Here is an 18,630-nt window from a genome sequence, read left to right on the forward strand (position 1 = left end):
TTCAACTGCCACCGTTTGCTATTAGAAGAAATTATTATGCCTACTTGAAATCCATATTTATAATAATATATTTGACAATATTGTATGCACCTCCCTCATTAGAGCAAGATTCCATTCTAACTCACTATATTTGATGTAGTATTATACAGTAGAATTTAGTTAGCTTTTGTCAACTGAAGGTAAAGACTTGATTTTAAGTTCTGCAGCTACTTTCTACTAGTAATAGATTGAATGAAAGTTAAACTTCCTTTATTGTAAAAGGCATCCCTTTTACAGTGGAAGTTGGTGAGTTATAAATGAAAAATAATTTTGAAAAGTATTTGTACTTCTGAAGAAATTAGTCATTCATTAACTGTAGCAAAGCTAATAATGGCCTGTTGCTAAGCACACTTGTTTTGTTTTCTCTCTCTTTTTTTGTGTGCTGTGTTGTTCTTAAGAAAATTGATCAGGACTGATGTGCATTTTTTATTTTTAGTTTCAAACTAACATGCTGTTTCCCTTTCTCTCTCTTGCCTTTAATTGTGGCTGCCTCCTCTGCTATATTCTCCCTCTCCATTTTTGGCCTTGCTGCTTTTGTCTGCTGTTCTGCGTACTCAATTGCACGTCACCTCAAGCATCATGATGAGATCAAAGACTGCCAGGGATCCTCAAGTAAGTACATGATTTCTGCTACAACATGTAAAGAGCTATATTATCATATTCCCAGATCGTGACATGATTAGGTTCTTCCACTAGACACTGTCAAGTGCCGAGCTTTTAATGAATGATCAGACACAAAAGTAGCAGAGGGAGGTGGAATAGCTGAACTACAGAAACTGCGCATTTGTGTGCAAGCACATGTGTGTGTACATGCGCACAAGCTTAAGTCTGCTGTGACTTAAGAAAATAAACAAGAATGTGAAAATAGTAGGGGCCTTAGGTTTTTTTTAAAGTTGGAAAACTAAATTTAAATCATTCTGAAAATGGAACACGTATATATGGCTCTGTTGATTAGAGTATAATTTAGTCTGTGCTATAGTGACTAGTAACCTTGTTCTGTTGGCGATAATCTCCCTGTTTTAATAGAAAAGTGGAAGCTAGTAGCCATCCATGTGATAGTAAACAAATAAAAGATCTTGCAAATAGATAAAGCACAGAATTGTGTTGTTTCTATATTGACTTGCTGTCTTAAATATCTTTAACTATTTTTTAATTAATTAAATTTACTAAGGTTCTCTTGTGGGGTTATATCTCAGTATTTTGATTTTATTACAGCAGTGCTGTTGCTTGATGAAGGAAATCTTATTCAATTAATCATCTGAGTTTTGCTTTAAATCTGCCTAAGTTTGCATGTGAATAATGCAATAGTTCTGAAGAATATTTCATTGGCCTAGTTTGCATGACCCAGTAAGCCGAACTATGGCTGTGGGACTGCACAGGCTTTTGGAGAAGTCACAGATGCTTTGCTTCTTCAAGCTTTTTTTATTCCCATGTTTAGCATGCCACCGAAATCCAAGTGTGTGGTGAAGTTCTCTCTTAACTAGCCATGAGCTGTAGCCAGGGTTTATTCTTGTCTACAACTCAAAATTAACAAGATGAGAGCTTAACTGTGAGCCCAGGTTTGAACACCACACTTTGCCAAACCGTGGATTAGCTCAGTGCAATAAAGAAGGAGTAGAGAGAGAAGCAAAGAGGGATGAGCTCCTCTCCAGGAGCCTATGCATTCCTGGTAAGCTCTAATTAGCTTACTGTGTAATGCAAAGAATCATGGCGTTTTGGCAGGGGCTAAACAGTGTGTTACTTGATTTAAGCTTTTTTAAAAGTGTGCATAATGCTGCTGCTCCTATTTTGAAGAGAGAGCAGCTGAGAGGCCTTGATTCAGTACCATGTTCCTAATCCAGCCAGGGGTTCTTGCTAGAACCCAATATTGGAGAGATAAATGAAAAATATATAGGCAGCTATCAAATGTTTCTCTTGAGACTATAAATAAGCAATATTTAGCACTACTCCTGTTGGAATACAATTAAAAGGAACTGCCTGCTAAAGTCTTCTCAGATAGCTGACACCATTCTTTTGAAGAGCTCTTCTCTTAACTAATTGTAACACACTACTATAGTGAGCAAGGTTGACAAGCTCCTTTTTGTACTGGAAAAGTCTTGAGACATATGTAGAGACTGCGATCCAAAGTTTCACACAAATAGTTCCATTGTGTGAATTTCTGTTTTGAATTTGTACTTCTTAAACAGTTTAGGCACTCTGTAGTCATTTAAAAAAAGAAAAATGTATAGTTGCGGCTATCAATATATCTGCTTTTAACTGAATTTCTGCTGTATGAATGTAGCATTTACTCAACATTCAAACACCAATATTTTGTCACTTGTTCTCGCCCAATCCCAGCTTCTCAGTTGAGATTGCCAGGGAAGTGCTGAATGGAATCCAGTCATAAGTGCATTGTGGGGCTCCTGTTGGATAGTGTCTAGTCACAACCGGGTGGGGCAGTTACACAAATTTTAGCCTTGCACAGTGTGCCATATTTTCAAAGTGTGCCCTGCTCGGATATTGCTTCAGCAGCAGTTAGTCTTAGACTGAGCCCTATATAGGAGCAGCAGTTCTGTCTCACCTGGAAGTTCCACCGTCACTGAAAGGTGCCTCTTCAGTAAATCATGTTACTGGAACTGAATGGTGAGAGTTTGGATTCCTGTTTTTCTGGTTTATGTTAGTGTCTGGGATCTCTTCTCAGTATCCACATTCAGTGTGTGTGACTGCAAGTTGAGAAGAGGATTTCCCTTCCTTGCCTAGCAGATTGTACCCCAAGGAATGGGGAACCTGTTAAACACCAACTCCCATCAACCCCAGCAAGCATAGCCAGTGGTCAGGTATGATGGCAGTTGTATAGTCTAGCAACATCTGAAGGCCACAGATTCCCTACCAATGCGGTAGCTCAGCTCACTTGTTCTTTGAACGCAAGTGGGCTTCAAGCAACTAAAAGCTTTTATGGTTGCTTAATAACATCTCCGAAGGAAATCCTATCCAAGACTTTACCTCATAACTAAATGCTTAATCCTTCTAGCGGGCTAAGCCTTCACCTTTTAAGTATGAGACTAAACTATGTGTATTTCTTATTATAATTACTGCCCACATTATGCTTATATTAAAGACCCATAGGCGTCATTCTGTAATTAAAGTGTGAGACAATCTATTAAAACCACAAATTCTGTTCCTTTATAAAAATCAATATGACTCATATTACCCATATGAAATTTGAAATGGAGGATTCAGGGAGGGGGGTGGGCTGCAAGCCTTTCAAAATTCAGAATGAAAAATCGGGTATATATGTTAATTCATTTCCCTTCCCTAAAGTCTTGTGTGCTCAGTGTTATAATGTTTTTCACTTGCCACGTTGAATCAATGAAGAAAAGTGTAGTTTGTGTCATATATACAGAATGGCAACTGCCACTAGGGGATGCAGTGGGTTTATATTGCTGTGTTTATAACTGGGACAGGGTTTGCTAGTTCAGTAAGAAGAGAACAGCTATGCAAGACCAGCTCAAGTCAACCTAGGCAGATAAATCTCTACTGACCCCCTGCTTTCCCAAAGGAAAGAGGTTGAACTGAGTGGGAAGCAAAGGATAGATGGTTGCTGTGTGTAAAAAGAGGCTGAGGAAAAGAGATTTTGCTCAATCTTCAGGAAGACTAGGAGGTTCTGGCAAAGGGAGCGCTGAGGATTCTTTTTTAAATTTTGCAGATAAATCAGTGGCTTAACCTGTCATGTCAGGATCTTCTCTACGGTAGAGTAGACTTGGTAATTACGCCCTAATTATCATTGAGGGGTTAAAATCTCTGAGATGTTCTGCTTCTAAGTGCATGTGGCGAATTGCAGAATCAAATGTTCCTCCATCTGAAAAATATTTAAAAACCAATGCAACTTTCTCCCTGATACCTGCCTTTCTATGTGGATGGGATTTATTTGTATCCTAAAATATTCAACATCTGAGTTTCCACTTGGAAGTGGTACATCTCAGATATTCTACTAACGCTTTGAGAACTAGGATGCTTTCATGCTTATGTGTGTGTTGGACAGCTGTATGTTGGAGTAATTTAATTAGATATTTTGTACATACACAACCCTTTGGTGGGCTTGTGGAAGATCCAGCCTGTATGGTTGTATACCTATATGGTTGAAGCCTTTGGGATTTTATATCCCAGCAAGTATTTTATATAAAATGGAGCTGACCTTCTAGGTCGTTCAGGGCAATCTTTTGCCAATAAGCTCCAGCATAAACATCACAAAAAGAAAAGGAACATGTTCCACAGATTCTACCTCTTGGTTATTATGAGTAAAAGCCACACTGTGTTTAAATACATGCATACTCCTAAAATACTCATAAAATGAGCAGCTAACTGAAAAGGAGCATAATAAAAAAAGTCTAAGGAACAAGATGAGCAGTTTGCGGATGAGTAAGTCAAAAGGTCTGGAAAATAAATATCCCTTAGAATTTGCTTTACCCAAGCTTTTGCTTTGCATTTTGCCCTATACTTAAGAGTATGGTACATTGTATGCCTTTATTTTTGGTCTTATCTCTGGTCTGTTAACCACAATAAATTTATGGTGAATATTTTAATATTGAGAGTGCAGTATTTTCCAAGAGCAGAACAGAATCACTACTGGTAGAAAAATTGAAGAAATTTGCACTTTCATTGTGAAGTCTCTAGAGGGCAATGTAGCAGTATTGAAAGATTTAAAAAATGGGGGCTTTGAAGCAACATGACATGACATCAGAATGTGCAATTCTTATTAACAAAAAGACAGCAGTACCTCAAAAATAAACAGGTATGTTTTATTAGATTGGAAGTTAATCCTCTATAAAAGCTATACTCTTTTGGGATTGAATCTATGAATGGGTGTTATGATGTTTTGGGTATTACTTAAGCTGTTAATTAAAACGTGTACAACTCTAAGACATAACTTTTTCATTTTTTGAACATGGAAGGATCTGTCCAATTTGTTGGTACCACTATTTGGTTAGCTTTAGAAATTTAATATTGGGAATGTTTGGTCTAAACAGATGTGATTAATAGTATAGGTAGGACCAAAAATGCTGCACACAAAAAATTCTGAAATTGATATAGGAAGAAGTTTTATAGACCTCTGGATTGGGAAGCAGCTGTGTTCATAGGCTTGTGCCTGAAATGCTATTTTAAAGTTATCAGAGTGGCATGGGATGACCACATGGGGCAGCAAATTCCTTTTTACTCTTAGTGACACTGGAAGACATTCATATGTCTTTACTCATGTGTCCACCCTGATCTTCCCGTTCTTATATCCAGTACATCCCTGCCCATAATTTTACCTCGTCCAGCTCCAGCCCCTGAAGAAATCCTGCTTTCTCAAAAGATGCCACCCTTTCCTCCCATATTTGCAACCATTTCCCAGAACAACTGTGCGTTCTTACTTTCCTTTAAATCCTCCCTCAAATCCCACCGTTTGTGTGAAGCCATTAGTGTAAGCCTCTCATTCCCATGCCATGCTGTAACTTGGCTTAAGCTCAACAACTCCGGGGCATCCTCCCCCAAAAAAACCTCAACTCTGGTAGACCACTGCCAGTTTTTTTTAATTGGAAGTAGATCACAGTCTCTTGGGAGCTGGATGGGCCTCCTATATACCCTGCCTTCGGTTTATCCCCCTCCTTTGCTTCTCCTTGTGCATGGACCTGTACTCTGTAAAACACCGTGTGCAGTGAATAATTAATTAATAATCCTCTTTGTTTTTCAGGTGTGGTAACAAACAACGATGAAGCTCATGTTCTGAGTCCAGGAAAGATGAGCCAGCGTCAAGGAAAAGAAGGCTATCTTACTCCAACCAAAGATCTGCAGCAGCCATCATTTAGTCCAGGAACAGTCCATGGCCATGGTAAGAAGCATTTCATTAGTTGACTGGAATGTCAAACTGGATAAAGGGTGGAATTCAACCTAGCCCTAAATAGATTGTTTCATCAGCAGAAGCATTTCTGCTTGTCTGATTGAATAATCCCCTCCTCTCCCATCGTCCCACGCTATTCTGGGAGTTCTCCCAACCTTCCAGAGCAGATCTGGGATAAGAGGAGGGAGGAAAGCTTCATTGTACCAATGGGAGCCCTTCCACAGGCTTCCACAGCCCATAATGTCTTCAATAGTTACTGCAGCACTTGCAGCAAATGTGTTCATCTACATGTCAGTAAAAACTGTTTAAAAATGTGGAATCCTTTGGATGAGCTGAAAATTGTTCTCTGTTCTTTGCCTCTCATCTGGTTCAGAAAATAATTTCTTACCTTAATAAATGTGTAAGTTTATGTCTTCCCTTTTCAGTCTGCTGTTTAAGGTTGCATTTGTATGCATGTTAAAAGCGTTTGTAAGACAGTTTTGTACACCATTAATGGCTATTAAGATTTCTGATTTTTAAAAATAGAATGAAGAGTAGAAAGGTTAAAAATTGGAATTTGTGCTTTGTACTGCCTGAAATTCCTTGCAGTTTGTGAATAGTTTCCACTCTTGTGATTCAGATTTGAATTGATTAGAATGATTCTTAATAACAGAGAACACCAATTGGTTGAATTAATACCCTCTACATAAATTAGGGGGTGGGACCAGATATTGGTGGATTACAAATATACTCATTCCTTACCATTGAACTACCATTGACTGGGGTGATGGGAAATGTCATCCAGTAACATTTGGAGGCTTGCAGATTAGTCTGCCCTTTGCTAAATAGTGTTCTCCTGTTCCTGCTTGCATGATCTCTGTCAGAGTAAACATACTGTAGGCTGTAAGGCTGCTATTCTGTGCACACTTACCTAGGAACAAGCCTCACTGCCCAAAATAACACTTCTGAGAAAATGCTAAGGATTTGGGCTGTAAATGTTTAGCTGCTTCCAATTGCCTCAGAACTCTTCTTTGAATTGAGGAAGAGCAATTCTACTTTTGGGGAATCTTTTCAGCTTTCTGATGCACAGATTGATAAAGAGAGAAACCTTAACTTGTGCTGTTGTGCTGCTCATTTTTTGTAGCAGAGATTATGCTTGCCAGGTTTCCAGGCCAAATGCAAGCTGAATAAACTACCAAGAAAATGGAAATATTTCAAATTTTCTAATTCCAATTACTATAGTTTTTGTTTCTTTTCAAAATCATAGTGAGATGGGTTGTAAAGCGGCATTATGACGATTTTAGAGAATATTTAGCTTGAATGTGTCTGTTTGGTGCCATTACTTGCCCTTTCTTCCTTTTATCAGTTGTCGCTACTAGCCCCTATGGCTAGTTACCCATGGCTTTTTATGGCAAGTTGTCTGTAGAATAATGTTTGTGTGCATATTGTTGTAAACTTATGCAGCCTTTTTGGGCAAAAGTTGAAGAGAATGGGCAGGTAAAGCAAGCTGAATTTGGTATATAGAAAGTTGCAAGTTGTTTCTTTCTTCCTGTAACATTTCAGATTACTTAGAACAGCGATAGTCAACATTGTGCTCTCCAGAGATTGTTAGACTCCAACTCCCAAAAGCAGCAGCCAGCATGACCAGTAGACAGCGATGATGAGTGTTGTAGTCCAGCAACATCTGGAGGGTTCCATGTTGGCATCCCTGACCTGTATTATAATTTATTTGTAGCGTTCATCATGGTTCATTATTCTTAAATAACGACAACTGTTTCGTCCCAGCAACCTGGTCTGAAACTCATTGTGTTGCTTAAGCATTTCCTGAGTGAGGACACTTCCAGTCTGTTGCCATTTTCAAGTGACCCTTCCAAGTCTAAAATTCCATGATTCTTCTTTTCAAAGCTGTTTCTTTCTTCTTCACTCTGCCTTGGCACAGCCCCGTCCTCACAAAAACAGAGTATCAAACAAAAATGAAATGCCTGTGAGTGATAGGTCAAAGTAGGGCTTGATATTTACTGAGCAAACCAGAACAATTTGTTTTCATGAGATGAAAATGAAATGCCTGTGTAAATATTAACATTTGAGAAGTGATCAAATTGGTTCATCACTTAAATACAGACGCCTCCTTAAACTATGTCTCTGGCAGAGGTATTGATCAGTTGAGATGTAAACTATATAGTTAACATCCTTATACCATATGATACCAAAATTTAATATAACCATACTTAATTAAAGGAAATTTAGTATTCACAACATTTTGTGAAAATGTCATTCTGACATATTTTTTTTAAAAAATTCATTGAAAAAATACTAATCATTGATTTTTATTCCCCCTGCTTTTGGTCCCTGGATCCTCTGGGACTGACTTAGAGCCGTAGGAAGGACACACAGCCATGTACATATGGATACTCAAGTTCATATGGAGAAACGTGGTTGCTTTATTAACAGGCTCTCACAGCTTAGAGATGAAGTAAACATCTGCCAATTTTGCAGAATTGTATCCTCAATGTCATACAACTTTCCAAGTGGTACAGTCCAAGGGAAGATTACATCTATTTACCTTCCACTGCATTGTAACATTCCCAGACCCAGTGACATGTCTCATTTTTGTAACCACCCTCCCTGTGTTTCCCTCTTTAGATTGCAAATTCACTTGTGAGACCAATTACGTTCTCCTACCCAAAATGGCAGGGCCCCCCTTCCCCTCTATCCATGGTACTTTCATGGGCTATCCTATAAGCTTTTTATTTGCCACTGCTCTCAGAATAGGTCATTTTTGGATCCATGCATTATGGAAGAACTAACTTTGCTCTTCCCCACAGTAGTGGTAGCCAAAGGGGCATGCTGTGTTCTCAGAGGGTAGTTTCATTTCAGTTCCTTCAACCATTGTAAGCTTATGCTTTGGTGAAATCCATGTTTACAGATAGCAGGACAACTGGGTTTACTGAGAACAGCTGTATTGATGTTTATGTGCTGGAAGTTTTCATTTTCTGTTACATTCCTCTCAAGAGGGTTTGGTATCTAGACACTCTACAAGTGTCATTTGTGCATAGGTATTTTTGATTTGTTAAGTACAAGAAAGACTGATCAAGTCCTCCAGGATTGTTATAGACTCTGAGGTAAAAAAAATAGAGCTGATGTTCATGGGTTCTTGTTCTCAAGCTTTTTTTCCTCTGACTACTTTATTATTATTAATCAAATCAAAGCACATACCACATTTTAAGGGCACTTTTTCTTTAGCGCCAGCATAATCAATTCAGCACCATATTGTGAAAATCATGGATTTCCCTGTCTGATAATCCAGCTGAGTCAAAACAACCTTGATCTGCATCAGAAAAAATAATAATCAAGTGCAGGACCAAGCACTGTTCTGCAACCTTTTATGGATCACCTGAATTGAGTTTGTGATTTATAGGCCACAGTTTGAGGACATCTGCATCAACTCTTGCCACTATCTGCCTTTCAGCATTGGACCTTTTGATTGCATTTAATACAACAAAAACTGATGTTTGGAACCGACTTGACACAATTCTCATTCTTCAGAACAATAAACAACTTGAAGTTAAAAGCTGGCAATGTGGATTCAACCCTGACTTATTGTTACACATGATGTGGCAATGCCAGTAGTGGCTTTCTTCTTAGAAGAGATGTGCTTTCAGATAAATCATGTGAAAATTGGTCTAAGATTCTCCTACATGAATCTCTCTCTAAAATATTGAGTGGTCTGAGGCCTTTCAGAAGCCCACAAGAGGTAGATGTTCATGCCCTGCTATAGTTAAAATGGCTAGCACTCCAATGCTTGAAGAACAAATCCTCTGCATCTGCTTACCAAAGAGTAGAAGTCTTGAGTGCTGCATCCTTTGAGTGCATGGCATACCACCACCCATTGTCTCATAGGTACCTCTTCAATTCTGTGAACAGTTTTTTTCTTGTTGTAACTATTTTTGGCTCCTTTCCCCTGATAAGTGAACTCTTACTCTTCTTTCTTCTTTCCTTCCTATTGGCTTTGTTTATTTGTGTCCTGTTTGTTTTATAAAAATATTGGAAATAAATATGACAATAAACTTAAATTCTAAAATATTAATTTCTGTTGGTCTCCTGTTTAAGTTTTTCTTAGAGATTGTGGCTGCTCAACTAACCATTTTGACCTTCTCTAATACATTAAGTAGGCAGGAACATTCATATTGCTACTGTACAGCTGATGTCCAACATTTTAGACAACTATGTTTGTAAAATGCCTGTGTATATATTGCTATTTTTAAATTGGTAAACATTTATCAAGCTAGCAGAAAGCCAGCTCCATCTACTATATGGAAATTAAGAACAGTTTATAGTTGATTCACGTGTCTTTGAATGTAGTACAATGCCTTTGAGTCATTACATGTTGCTGCATTTTCAATCTCAACAACCTCTGTACATACATATCTGACTGGTCTATAATGTAACACAGCAACTCATTGACTAAAGTCTATTTTGCATTCTAAATGAAGAAAATGATTTTACTGTGAGTAGAATTGTGGGTGCCAAGGGATAAGGGAACAGTCCTTTAACTGGTAGGAACAACAGACCTAAGGAATTCTTACAGTATTGTAGTTTTGGGTCAATCTGTCTAACAGTACTATAGGGGAATGGAATGGAATGTGTTTTTTGTCAAATGTAGGTATTTGGGGAAATTTTGTTTAAGGACTTTGTATGCCACCATTTCATTAAAAATATCAGGCTGTCTACACTCTAAAACATAGAAGATCAGAATTTAAAATACATATGCAGATAATCATTCAGGTGACAGACTAATAAAAAGTAAACAACTGTAGGCACAAAACATCTCTGTTGGAACAGTGTTCCATGGACTAGCAACACTAAATGTTCTAACCGTAGTCAGTCAGTCCTTTGTAACGTTGGGGACAATTAACAGTGCTCCTCCAGATGATTTCAGTGGTTCTGACGGTACACTGGACCCAATTCTTTAAGGGCTTTGTACAGGCAACTCGCAACTTACGTGGGGGGGGGGGTCATGTTCCAGGGATAGCACATAAAGCCAAAATCACATGCAACTCACTCAAAAATTTTCACCAGTTCCTAGAAAAGTGTGAAAACTATTTTAAATACCTTCCTTTTTCCTTTCAACTTGATGTTTTATTTCCTCAAACCCCAGAACATTGGGGCAAAACATTGGACTAGAATATTTTTCATTTTCCTTTCAAACCATTATATCTTACTTTGATTGGGGGAGGGGGACATCCGTGTATTGTACCAGTACATGTTTCTGTGCTTGCACAGTGTAAAATCCATTTACCACTAAAATATATGAAGGTGGTATCCACACGTAAGCTTTCTGCAGCTCTAACTATTCCATTCTTCTCAGATGGGATCCCTTTCATATACGGCTCTTTAAAAGATTGCCACCTTATGGGTTTTTTTGTTGATAATGACGGGGAGTGGAACCAAGTTACAGAGTAGTCATTTAGATGCTGTGCAATACAGAATCAAGCATTTCAGACACGGCACAGCAAGGATCGTGGATTTCAGCTTTTTCTTAATTTTGTAATTAAGGTTGCCAAGACCTGCACTTTAGTAGCAGTAGTACTATATATATATGAATCAAATCAAATCAGGCTGCAGTTTCCATTGCCTCACTGGGTGACAGGGCAACACAATGGTAGATGAGAAAAAACAGTGTAAGCACATTGTAACAAAAGTCTAAACTGAGTCAAACACAAGTTTATAGAATTACACATGGTTTGGAGGAAGTAGATAGAGAAAAGTTTTTCTCATTACTCTAGAACTCCTGGACATTCAGTGAAGCTGAATGTTGGAAGATTTGGGACAGACAAAGAAAGTACTGCATGCAGCACACTATGGAACTAGCCCCAACAGGAGGCAGTGATGGACACCAACCTAAAAGAAGATTAGACAGATTCATTGAGGAGAGGGCTGTTAATAGCTGCTAGCTATGATGGCTACTGTCAGGGGTTCAGGAGCAGAGACACAGGGGAGAGAGGAAACGGAGAGCGAAGGGGAAGAATCTGAGGGCAGCGTAGGGGGGTATGACAGTGGCCCGAGAGATTCCATGAGCCTCTCCAGCGATTCAGAAGATTCCCAGAGGGGGGCGCCGATGGCCAGGGCAAGGGGGGTCCCAGGGGGGACACACCAGAAGCAAGGGGCCAGCGGGGACTCCCAAAGCAGCAGCGGGAGATCAGGACCAGTTCCCCCACCAGAGCGGAGTGGGGGGGAAGAGTCTCATGAATCAGGGCCAGCGTCTCCTCCAGTAGGGAGAGAAGATGAGTCAGAGCTGGCCACGCCCCCATCGCAGAGTGAGGGAACGGAGGGGAAGTCAGGTCCAGCTAGCCCCCCCGAGGGGGGAAGCAGTGACAGGAGCAGTGTAACGGTCAGGAGAAAGGTTGCTGGCTGGGCGCGCGCGCCAAGTTCAAATGTACAGGCGCGCGGGACAGCAGGAAGCACGGATTGGGAGCCAGGTCCTAAAGCACGCCGGAGGCAGGGGGAAGAATCCGGGGACTCAGCATCAGAAGAGTCCAGAAAGGGCAACACCCCAGCGGACAGGCGGACCCAGAGGAGGAAAGAGCAAAGGAAGAGGTGGAGCAAGGCTAGAGTCTTAAACTGGTGTCTGGGGGGTGGAGATTCAGACGGAGCTTCAGCGGTCTAGGGTTTAAGACGTAGGGCTGCACACCGCGGCTTTGAAATCGAAACTGTGTTTCAATAAAGACTCTTGTATATAACAGCGGACTGGCGTTGGTCCTTTGTGAGCTGGGACCTCGGGCAGCCCTGACAGCTATGCTTTGCCTCCACAGTTGGAGGTAGTAATGTTACTAAATACCAGTTGCTTGGAAACCACTGGAGGGGAGAATCCTGCTTGCATGTTTCCCACAGGCATCCGGTTGGCTGCTGTGAGAACATAATGCCATTGGCCTAATCCAGCAGGCTCTTCTTACGTTCTTATACCATGCCTCATATTCTATCTAACCTCCCCTTCATGGTAAGCAAGCTCTCTGTGGGTTATTTGGGGATTGTCTGTTTTGCTGAAACTGTCTAAACTAGTTTTAAAGTATCTACCAGAATGCATTGAGCAGAATTGTGTGTGCTGTGACCAACCATTTTGATTGGGTATTAGCAGAGGAACCCTATGTGTTAAAGGGCATCTGAATATGCATAGAGCAGTGGCAAGGCTGCTGCTGAGATCCTGTTTTCCTCTCTATATGTATTTGTTCACCCTGGATATATAATTAGAATAGAGCTTTTTGTCTTGGCTTATTGTTCTCTTGTTGTAAAGAAAGGACTTGTCAACAAATCTTTCTTTAGGAATTTTTGGCCAGTTTGACCCATTTGAGCCTAAGCTGTTGTCCTTGTAATTCAGAGGTCTTGCTTGGGATAAAGTAACTGAAACCCGAGTAGTCAACAAGTGTGTGGGAGGAGCTGTGGAACAGAGCAGTTTGAGATGCAAGTCTATGGCCAAGCAAGCTGCTTTTATAAAAAGTGCCTGAGCTGTAACCCGGTGTACAGAGAGGAATTGCTTCAGGAGAAATTTAGATTGCATTGATTCTGTCAACCTTGGGGATACTAGTTTTTGGGTTGTAAAACAGTTTGCCATTCTTGTAATATACAGTTGTTTTGTGTTTTGGATTTCCATTGATGTGAGTTGGAGACACATCTCTAAAGGCAAGTATATCTCTAAATATATTTTAAGTTGGATTGCATATTACACAGCAGTAGCTTGATAGCTACTAGCAGCTGACTTTGTTTTCCAAACAAACTCATTGCATGAGGAAGGTCACATGTTGCACATAGATGTAGGTAATGCAGATTTAATTACAGGTTTCTTTCTTATGGTAGGTTTGTTGATGTAATGTGTGTTGTAGTGTTTAATCATATTAACCAGAAAAGTGGCTTGACAGTAGTGGGACTAATAAGCTGACTCTCCACAACACCACCACCTCAGGATGAACACAGAGTCACAAATTGATTTTGTGAGCTGTCTTGGATATCTAACACATTCTAATATCTGTTGCTGTTACAGCAGCAAAAGGATTAATTTTGGGGGGCCGGTTTCAAAAAGCCCTTATATTTCAAGTTGAGCATATGTCAAGGTTATGTCCTATTTTGCTCTTATTTCAGCTTATGTTTATTATTTTGAAGTAGAAAATCTGCATTTTTAACAGGCAATTGAACTTTAATGTATTTCTAGATTAAAATTCATTGATAGCCAAATTAATGAGTGCGGCATATGTATAGCAATATGCCATGTTACAGTACAATTAGCGCTGTATGTTAAAATAACTAGTACTGATGGAATTCAAACCCATCTGAATAGCTGTCGGGAACAGAGCACCAAATATATTTTGAAAATGAGCAATGATGTTTAATTTCAATAGTTTAAAAGCATCAGTTATTGGGAAACAACTAGGAGGAAGAGTTGTTGTACTCACGACTTGTTTGTAGACTTCTGGTCAGCCGCTGTGAGAACAGAATACTGGATTAGGTAGACTTTTTATCTGTTCCAACAAGGCTCTTTAATTATTCCTGTAATAATAATAATGACTAAAATCATGCTGAATATCAAAACTGGTAATGTTCAGTAATGACCCCCTAGGGAATCATTTCTGGAAGCTGTTCTTTTAGATACGAATAAGCAATGAACCATAATATGTGAATGTTATTTCTGCGTAACTGAAAACCATAGGCATGTCATTGTTACAAAAAAGTATATAAATACATCAGAAACTCTCAACATTTTCAGCTACACTGATTTTTGTAATACTTAAAGGGAGAAACAAAAGGACAAAGAAATATCAGTTACTTAAGCTTAGTGTTCTAGCCAAATGGTTAAAGTGATTTTTGTGGCAAAGCTTATGCCAAGAGAGTGACTTAGCAATGCTGAATACCTTTGTAATAACCTTACTTTGTATATGACACCAAAATGACTCTTCTTGTTAGGTATTCTGCATCAGTGTTGCTCACCCCCATAGCCAAGACTCTTGTTCTTGATCTTGTTAGCTACAGTCTTGTAGCGAAGAATCTCCATCAGTTCAATTTTTGTGCAAGTACTAGGCAGTGTTGGGTTGGCATTCCCAAAGTAGGACTTGCAGACATCAGGGTCTGCAGTTCCATGCCCTGATTACCTGCAAAGGCTGTTTCCCAGTCACATAACTCCTCACCCAAGTGAGTGGTGGCACTTCTGTATGGGGGCTGCTTAGCTCCCAAATCCTTTCAAAGTGGGCATTATAGAATCCCCCAAATTCATTGTGGTTCCCATACAGAAATGCCACTTCCACCTGCTCTGGCAAGGACATGGGGGCAGCGGGTTAGGACATGGGGGTAGGGGGAGGTGAAAGTAATGAGAGGGAGGGGAGGGAAAGTTGGAGGAGGGAAAGGAGTGACCATGATTGGTACAGTCATGATAGAGTTGATGGGGAAGATTCTGAGAGGGGTTTTTTTTTGGGGGGGGGGAGTGAATCTGGAGAGGGTGATCTTAAGTGGGAGGCAGTCATTTTGTGAATGGTTATGCACCAATAGCAGTGATTTTGTGGTTGTACCCTTGTCAGTTTTTCAAAATTCTGAATGTGTCCTCAGGCCCAAAAATGATTAGGGAACCCTGGTATAAGGCTTTGAAAGTAATGGCTAACACATTTTGATTATTTTCACTGATCGCCTTCTGTATTCATAGTCTTAATGACCCTGCAATCCTTACAATTTCTTTGCTCTTTGGGCTTCATTAGAATCTTGTATGGTTTTGTCTCACTGGCTGAACAATACCATCTTAATAGTGAACCTGAATTTTCAAGGTAGTAGTCACCAGAGTGGTTGAAGGGTTCCCCCTCCCCTTTTTTCTTTTACCAACAACCACTGCAAATGTTTTTTACTTGAAACAGATTATTTCTGTGCATACAATAATTGACACCCATTTGTTTTTTCCAGTATCCTGTGCAGAAACTATACTGTTAATTGTGTTTTCTGTGAAGTTTAACCATGCCTCAGTTGCATTTTAATGAGGTTTTGGAACAGTAGCCTATTTTCTTACAGCACAATCCTAACCATGTCTACTTAAAAGTACGTCCTATTGAATTTAAGGGGGCTTACTCCCAGATAAGTGTAGTTAGGATTGCAGCCTTAAATGCTCCAATGGTAAGATAACTTGTTTTTTGGTTCCTGAAACTTTGCATTGCTTAAGTCGCCATGTTTCAGTATTTAAATCTTGTACTTTTACTGGAGTAAACTGGTACACATATAAATGTAACAAATAAAATAATAATTGTTAAGTAGCTATCATTGTTGATTACCTTCTTGAATTTACCTTGGAGGAGCATCAATGATTATTTTTGCTGCTCTGCATGCATCTCTGTCTCAAATTGCTGTTCTTCTGCCTCTTTCTTCATTTTGTCCCCTGCCAGACCACAAGATGGAGGATGCTTTATCTTTACTATTTGTAATGAAGATTTTTCAAAATACTAACCCTTTCCCTATAACATTATATTTAATTGCATTGAATAGGCAGCATATAAATGTCAAAGAATGAAATAAGTTTTGTTGTGAAAGAGTGCTGAGCCCGTTTTCTCCTCTAGAATCTTATGACTGCTGTGAGGTTCTTATGCCTTTCAATGCACCATGCATGAGTAAGAAATATGAATTAACAGAGGAAGTAGCAAAAATAATAATCAAAAAATCCCAAGAATGGATGTTTGCCAAAAGCTGTTTGTTGTGGGTTATGGAAAAGAATAATAGAATATTGTTGGCACTGAAATGTATTTCCACAGTGTAAAAAAACAGTCTGCAAAGAGAACCATCATATTGACATAGGAATACGCAGTGGAAACAAATCACATTGCACTTTGTTCCTGCTGCCTTCCTGATGTAGAGAGTGCTCAGGAGGGTGGGGCAGCAAAAGAGGAAGGGGAGATAGAGATCAATAAAGAGATCAATAAAGATATCAGGAAGAAGAAAAAGATAGATAGTAAGGAAATTAGGCCTGGGAATTTGGAGCAGGGATATAAGGAAAGGGAGAAAGATATGTAGGATTTAGAGGTAAAGCTGATATAAGGCTGATATAAAAAAGACTTGACAATGGAAATTGATACAAGGAGGATATATGTAAAAGTTCACCACTTTATACCTGACAAATTTATTTATGCATTTAATAAATAAATAAAAACTAAGTTTGGGCAGTGGTGTTCCACTATCAGCTTTGGCCTGGAGATTTAAAAGCGGCAAATTTGTGTCTTTGTTGAACTGTTTCAGACTGCAAGTGAGAGCTCACATGATGGGAAGTTGCTCAAGTTTAAAAACAACACACACACCTTGCCTATAGAAAGTTAGATGTTGCAAAGAAGGATTACAGTGTAGCTTTGCCCCTGGTATGGTGCCTTTCTGTGTGTCAGAATTTTTTGTCATAATGGAACATTCCATCTTGCAAGTAAGTCTGTTTCTATAGCTAAAAGCAGAACATCACAGGCATGTATACATCTCTGCAAAACTAGGTCCGAGTGCGAACTGCCTTTCCAAGCAGGCATGCCAAATCACCAGGTGATTAGAGACCTCTTTAAGCAGAAATAAGCTCCAGTAATAGGGATTAGTATGAGTGTTCAACATGTGATGCCTGGGGAAAAATCTGTAGAAAATATTGGTGCTGTAGCATAGATGTAAAAAAACACACCAAACCACAACAACCCTCTGCTTCAGAATATTGAATCAAAATTACTTAATAATGATGATGCTTTCTCACTAGATGTCTTCTGATCCATGTTTATCTATAATAATAATAATTTATTACTTGGACCCCACCCATCTTGACTCGGTTGCCCCAGCCACTCTGGGCAGCTTCCAATAGAATATAAAACATACACGATACACCAGACATGAAAAGCTTCCTGATAGAGGGCTGCCTTCAGGCTATCCATGGGAGGTTGTACAATTTGTTATCTCTTTGACATCTGATAGGAGGACATTCCATAGGTTGGGTGCCAATACCAAGAAGGCCCTCTGCCTGGTTCCCTGTAACTTCACTTCTCGCAATGAGGGAACTGCCAGAAGGCCCTCGGAGCCTGGACCTAAGTGTCTGGGCTGAACAATGGGGGTGGAGACCCTGTTTTTTTTTGAGTAGTTAAACCATATGACAGATTTGGGGTGCACTCCCTTTTGAATGTTTACCGTCCATTAGTGTTTTCATGGCTAACAAGCATATTATAGGGTAAAAGGCACTTACCAAGGAGGATCAGTGGCAAGAGGGAGGGGAGGGGGGGTGCTTAATCCTCCCATGCAGGGTGATTTATTTTCACAAATGTTCTTGGTTTTCTCTCCGTTGAGCTTATTTCCTGTTTCATGGCCTGGCTGGGGAGATACAAATTTTAAATAGCCAGTTGGGGTGTGTGTGTATGGATTTGTAGGATAGAACTGGTGGATAGAGAACGGATTAAATACTATTATTCCCCCACCCCACTGATTTTCTCCTTCAGGTGCCTCCCTTTCCCACTTTGGTGTTGCTAAGGAAACCATTGTTTCTCTTGTAACCTCAAGTTCCGTTCTTAGATCCCTACGCTCAAGAACAGGTTCTGTGGGTGTGTTAATATTATAATACGTATCATTATAATAAATACTGGAACTGCACTTTTTTTCTTTTTAAATAGCACGACATTTCCCATTATTAAAGTGAAAAAAATATAATGCGAGCCTTTGTGGTGCAAAGGTTATAACAGATTGTACCTGTGAGAACTAAGCTCTGTCATAGCTTTCAGTTAACAGTT

The 18,630-nt window shown here is 39.6% G+C and overlaps 1 protein-coding gene and 1 long non-coding RNA gene across 12 annotated transcripts in view; one reads left to right on the forward strand and one right to left on the reverse strand.

Annotated features, from left to right (window-relative positions):
• OSBPL8 (oxysterol binding protein like 8) overlaps positions 1–18,630 on the forward strand; it is a 67,492-nt gene that overhangs the window by 17,283 nt on the left and 31,579 nt on the right. For 4 of the 10 annotated variants that reach the window (XM_079993795.1, XM_079993799.1, XM_079993798.1 and 1 more), the window contains exons 3-4: positions 615–651; positions 5,753–5,890. In XM_079993795.1, coding sequence (XP_079849921.1) covers positions 615–651; positions 5,753–5,890 — 175 coding nt within the window. Of the gene's footprint in view, positions 1–614; positions 652–5,752; positions 5,891–12,863; positions 12,876–13,368; positions 13,556–17,305; positions 17,414–18,419; positions 18,436–18,630 lie in introns of those variants that run through there. The other 6 variants (XM_079993800.1, XM_079993796.1, XM_079993804.1 and 3 more) reach the window with 5 other exon arrangements.
• LOC307225743 lies at positions 8,300–18,428 on the reverse strand. Of its 2 annotated transcripts, none has more exons than XR_013843157.1 (3): positions 18,093–18,428; positions 16,188–16,277; positions 8,300–9,902 (listed from the first exon to the last, which is right to left on the reverse strand). It is a non-coding gene; the product is annotated as an uncharacterized lncRNA (long non-coding RNA). The 2 variants fall into 2 exon arrangements; XR_013843158.1 differs by having other exon boundaries at positions 16,174–16,277.

The sequence above is a fragment of the Podarcis cretensis genome (assembly GCF_951804945.1).
Source record: "Podarcis cretensis genome assembly, chromosome: 10".
NCBI lineage: Eukaryota > Metazoa > Chordata > Lepidosauria > Squamata > Lacertidae > Podarcis > Podarcis cretensis.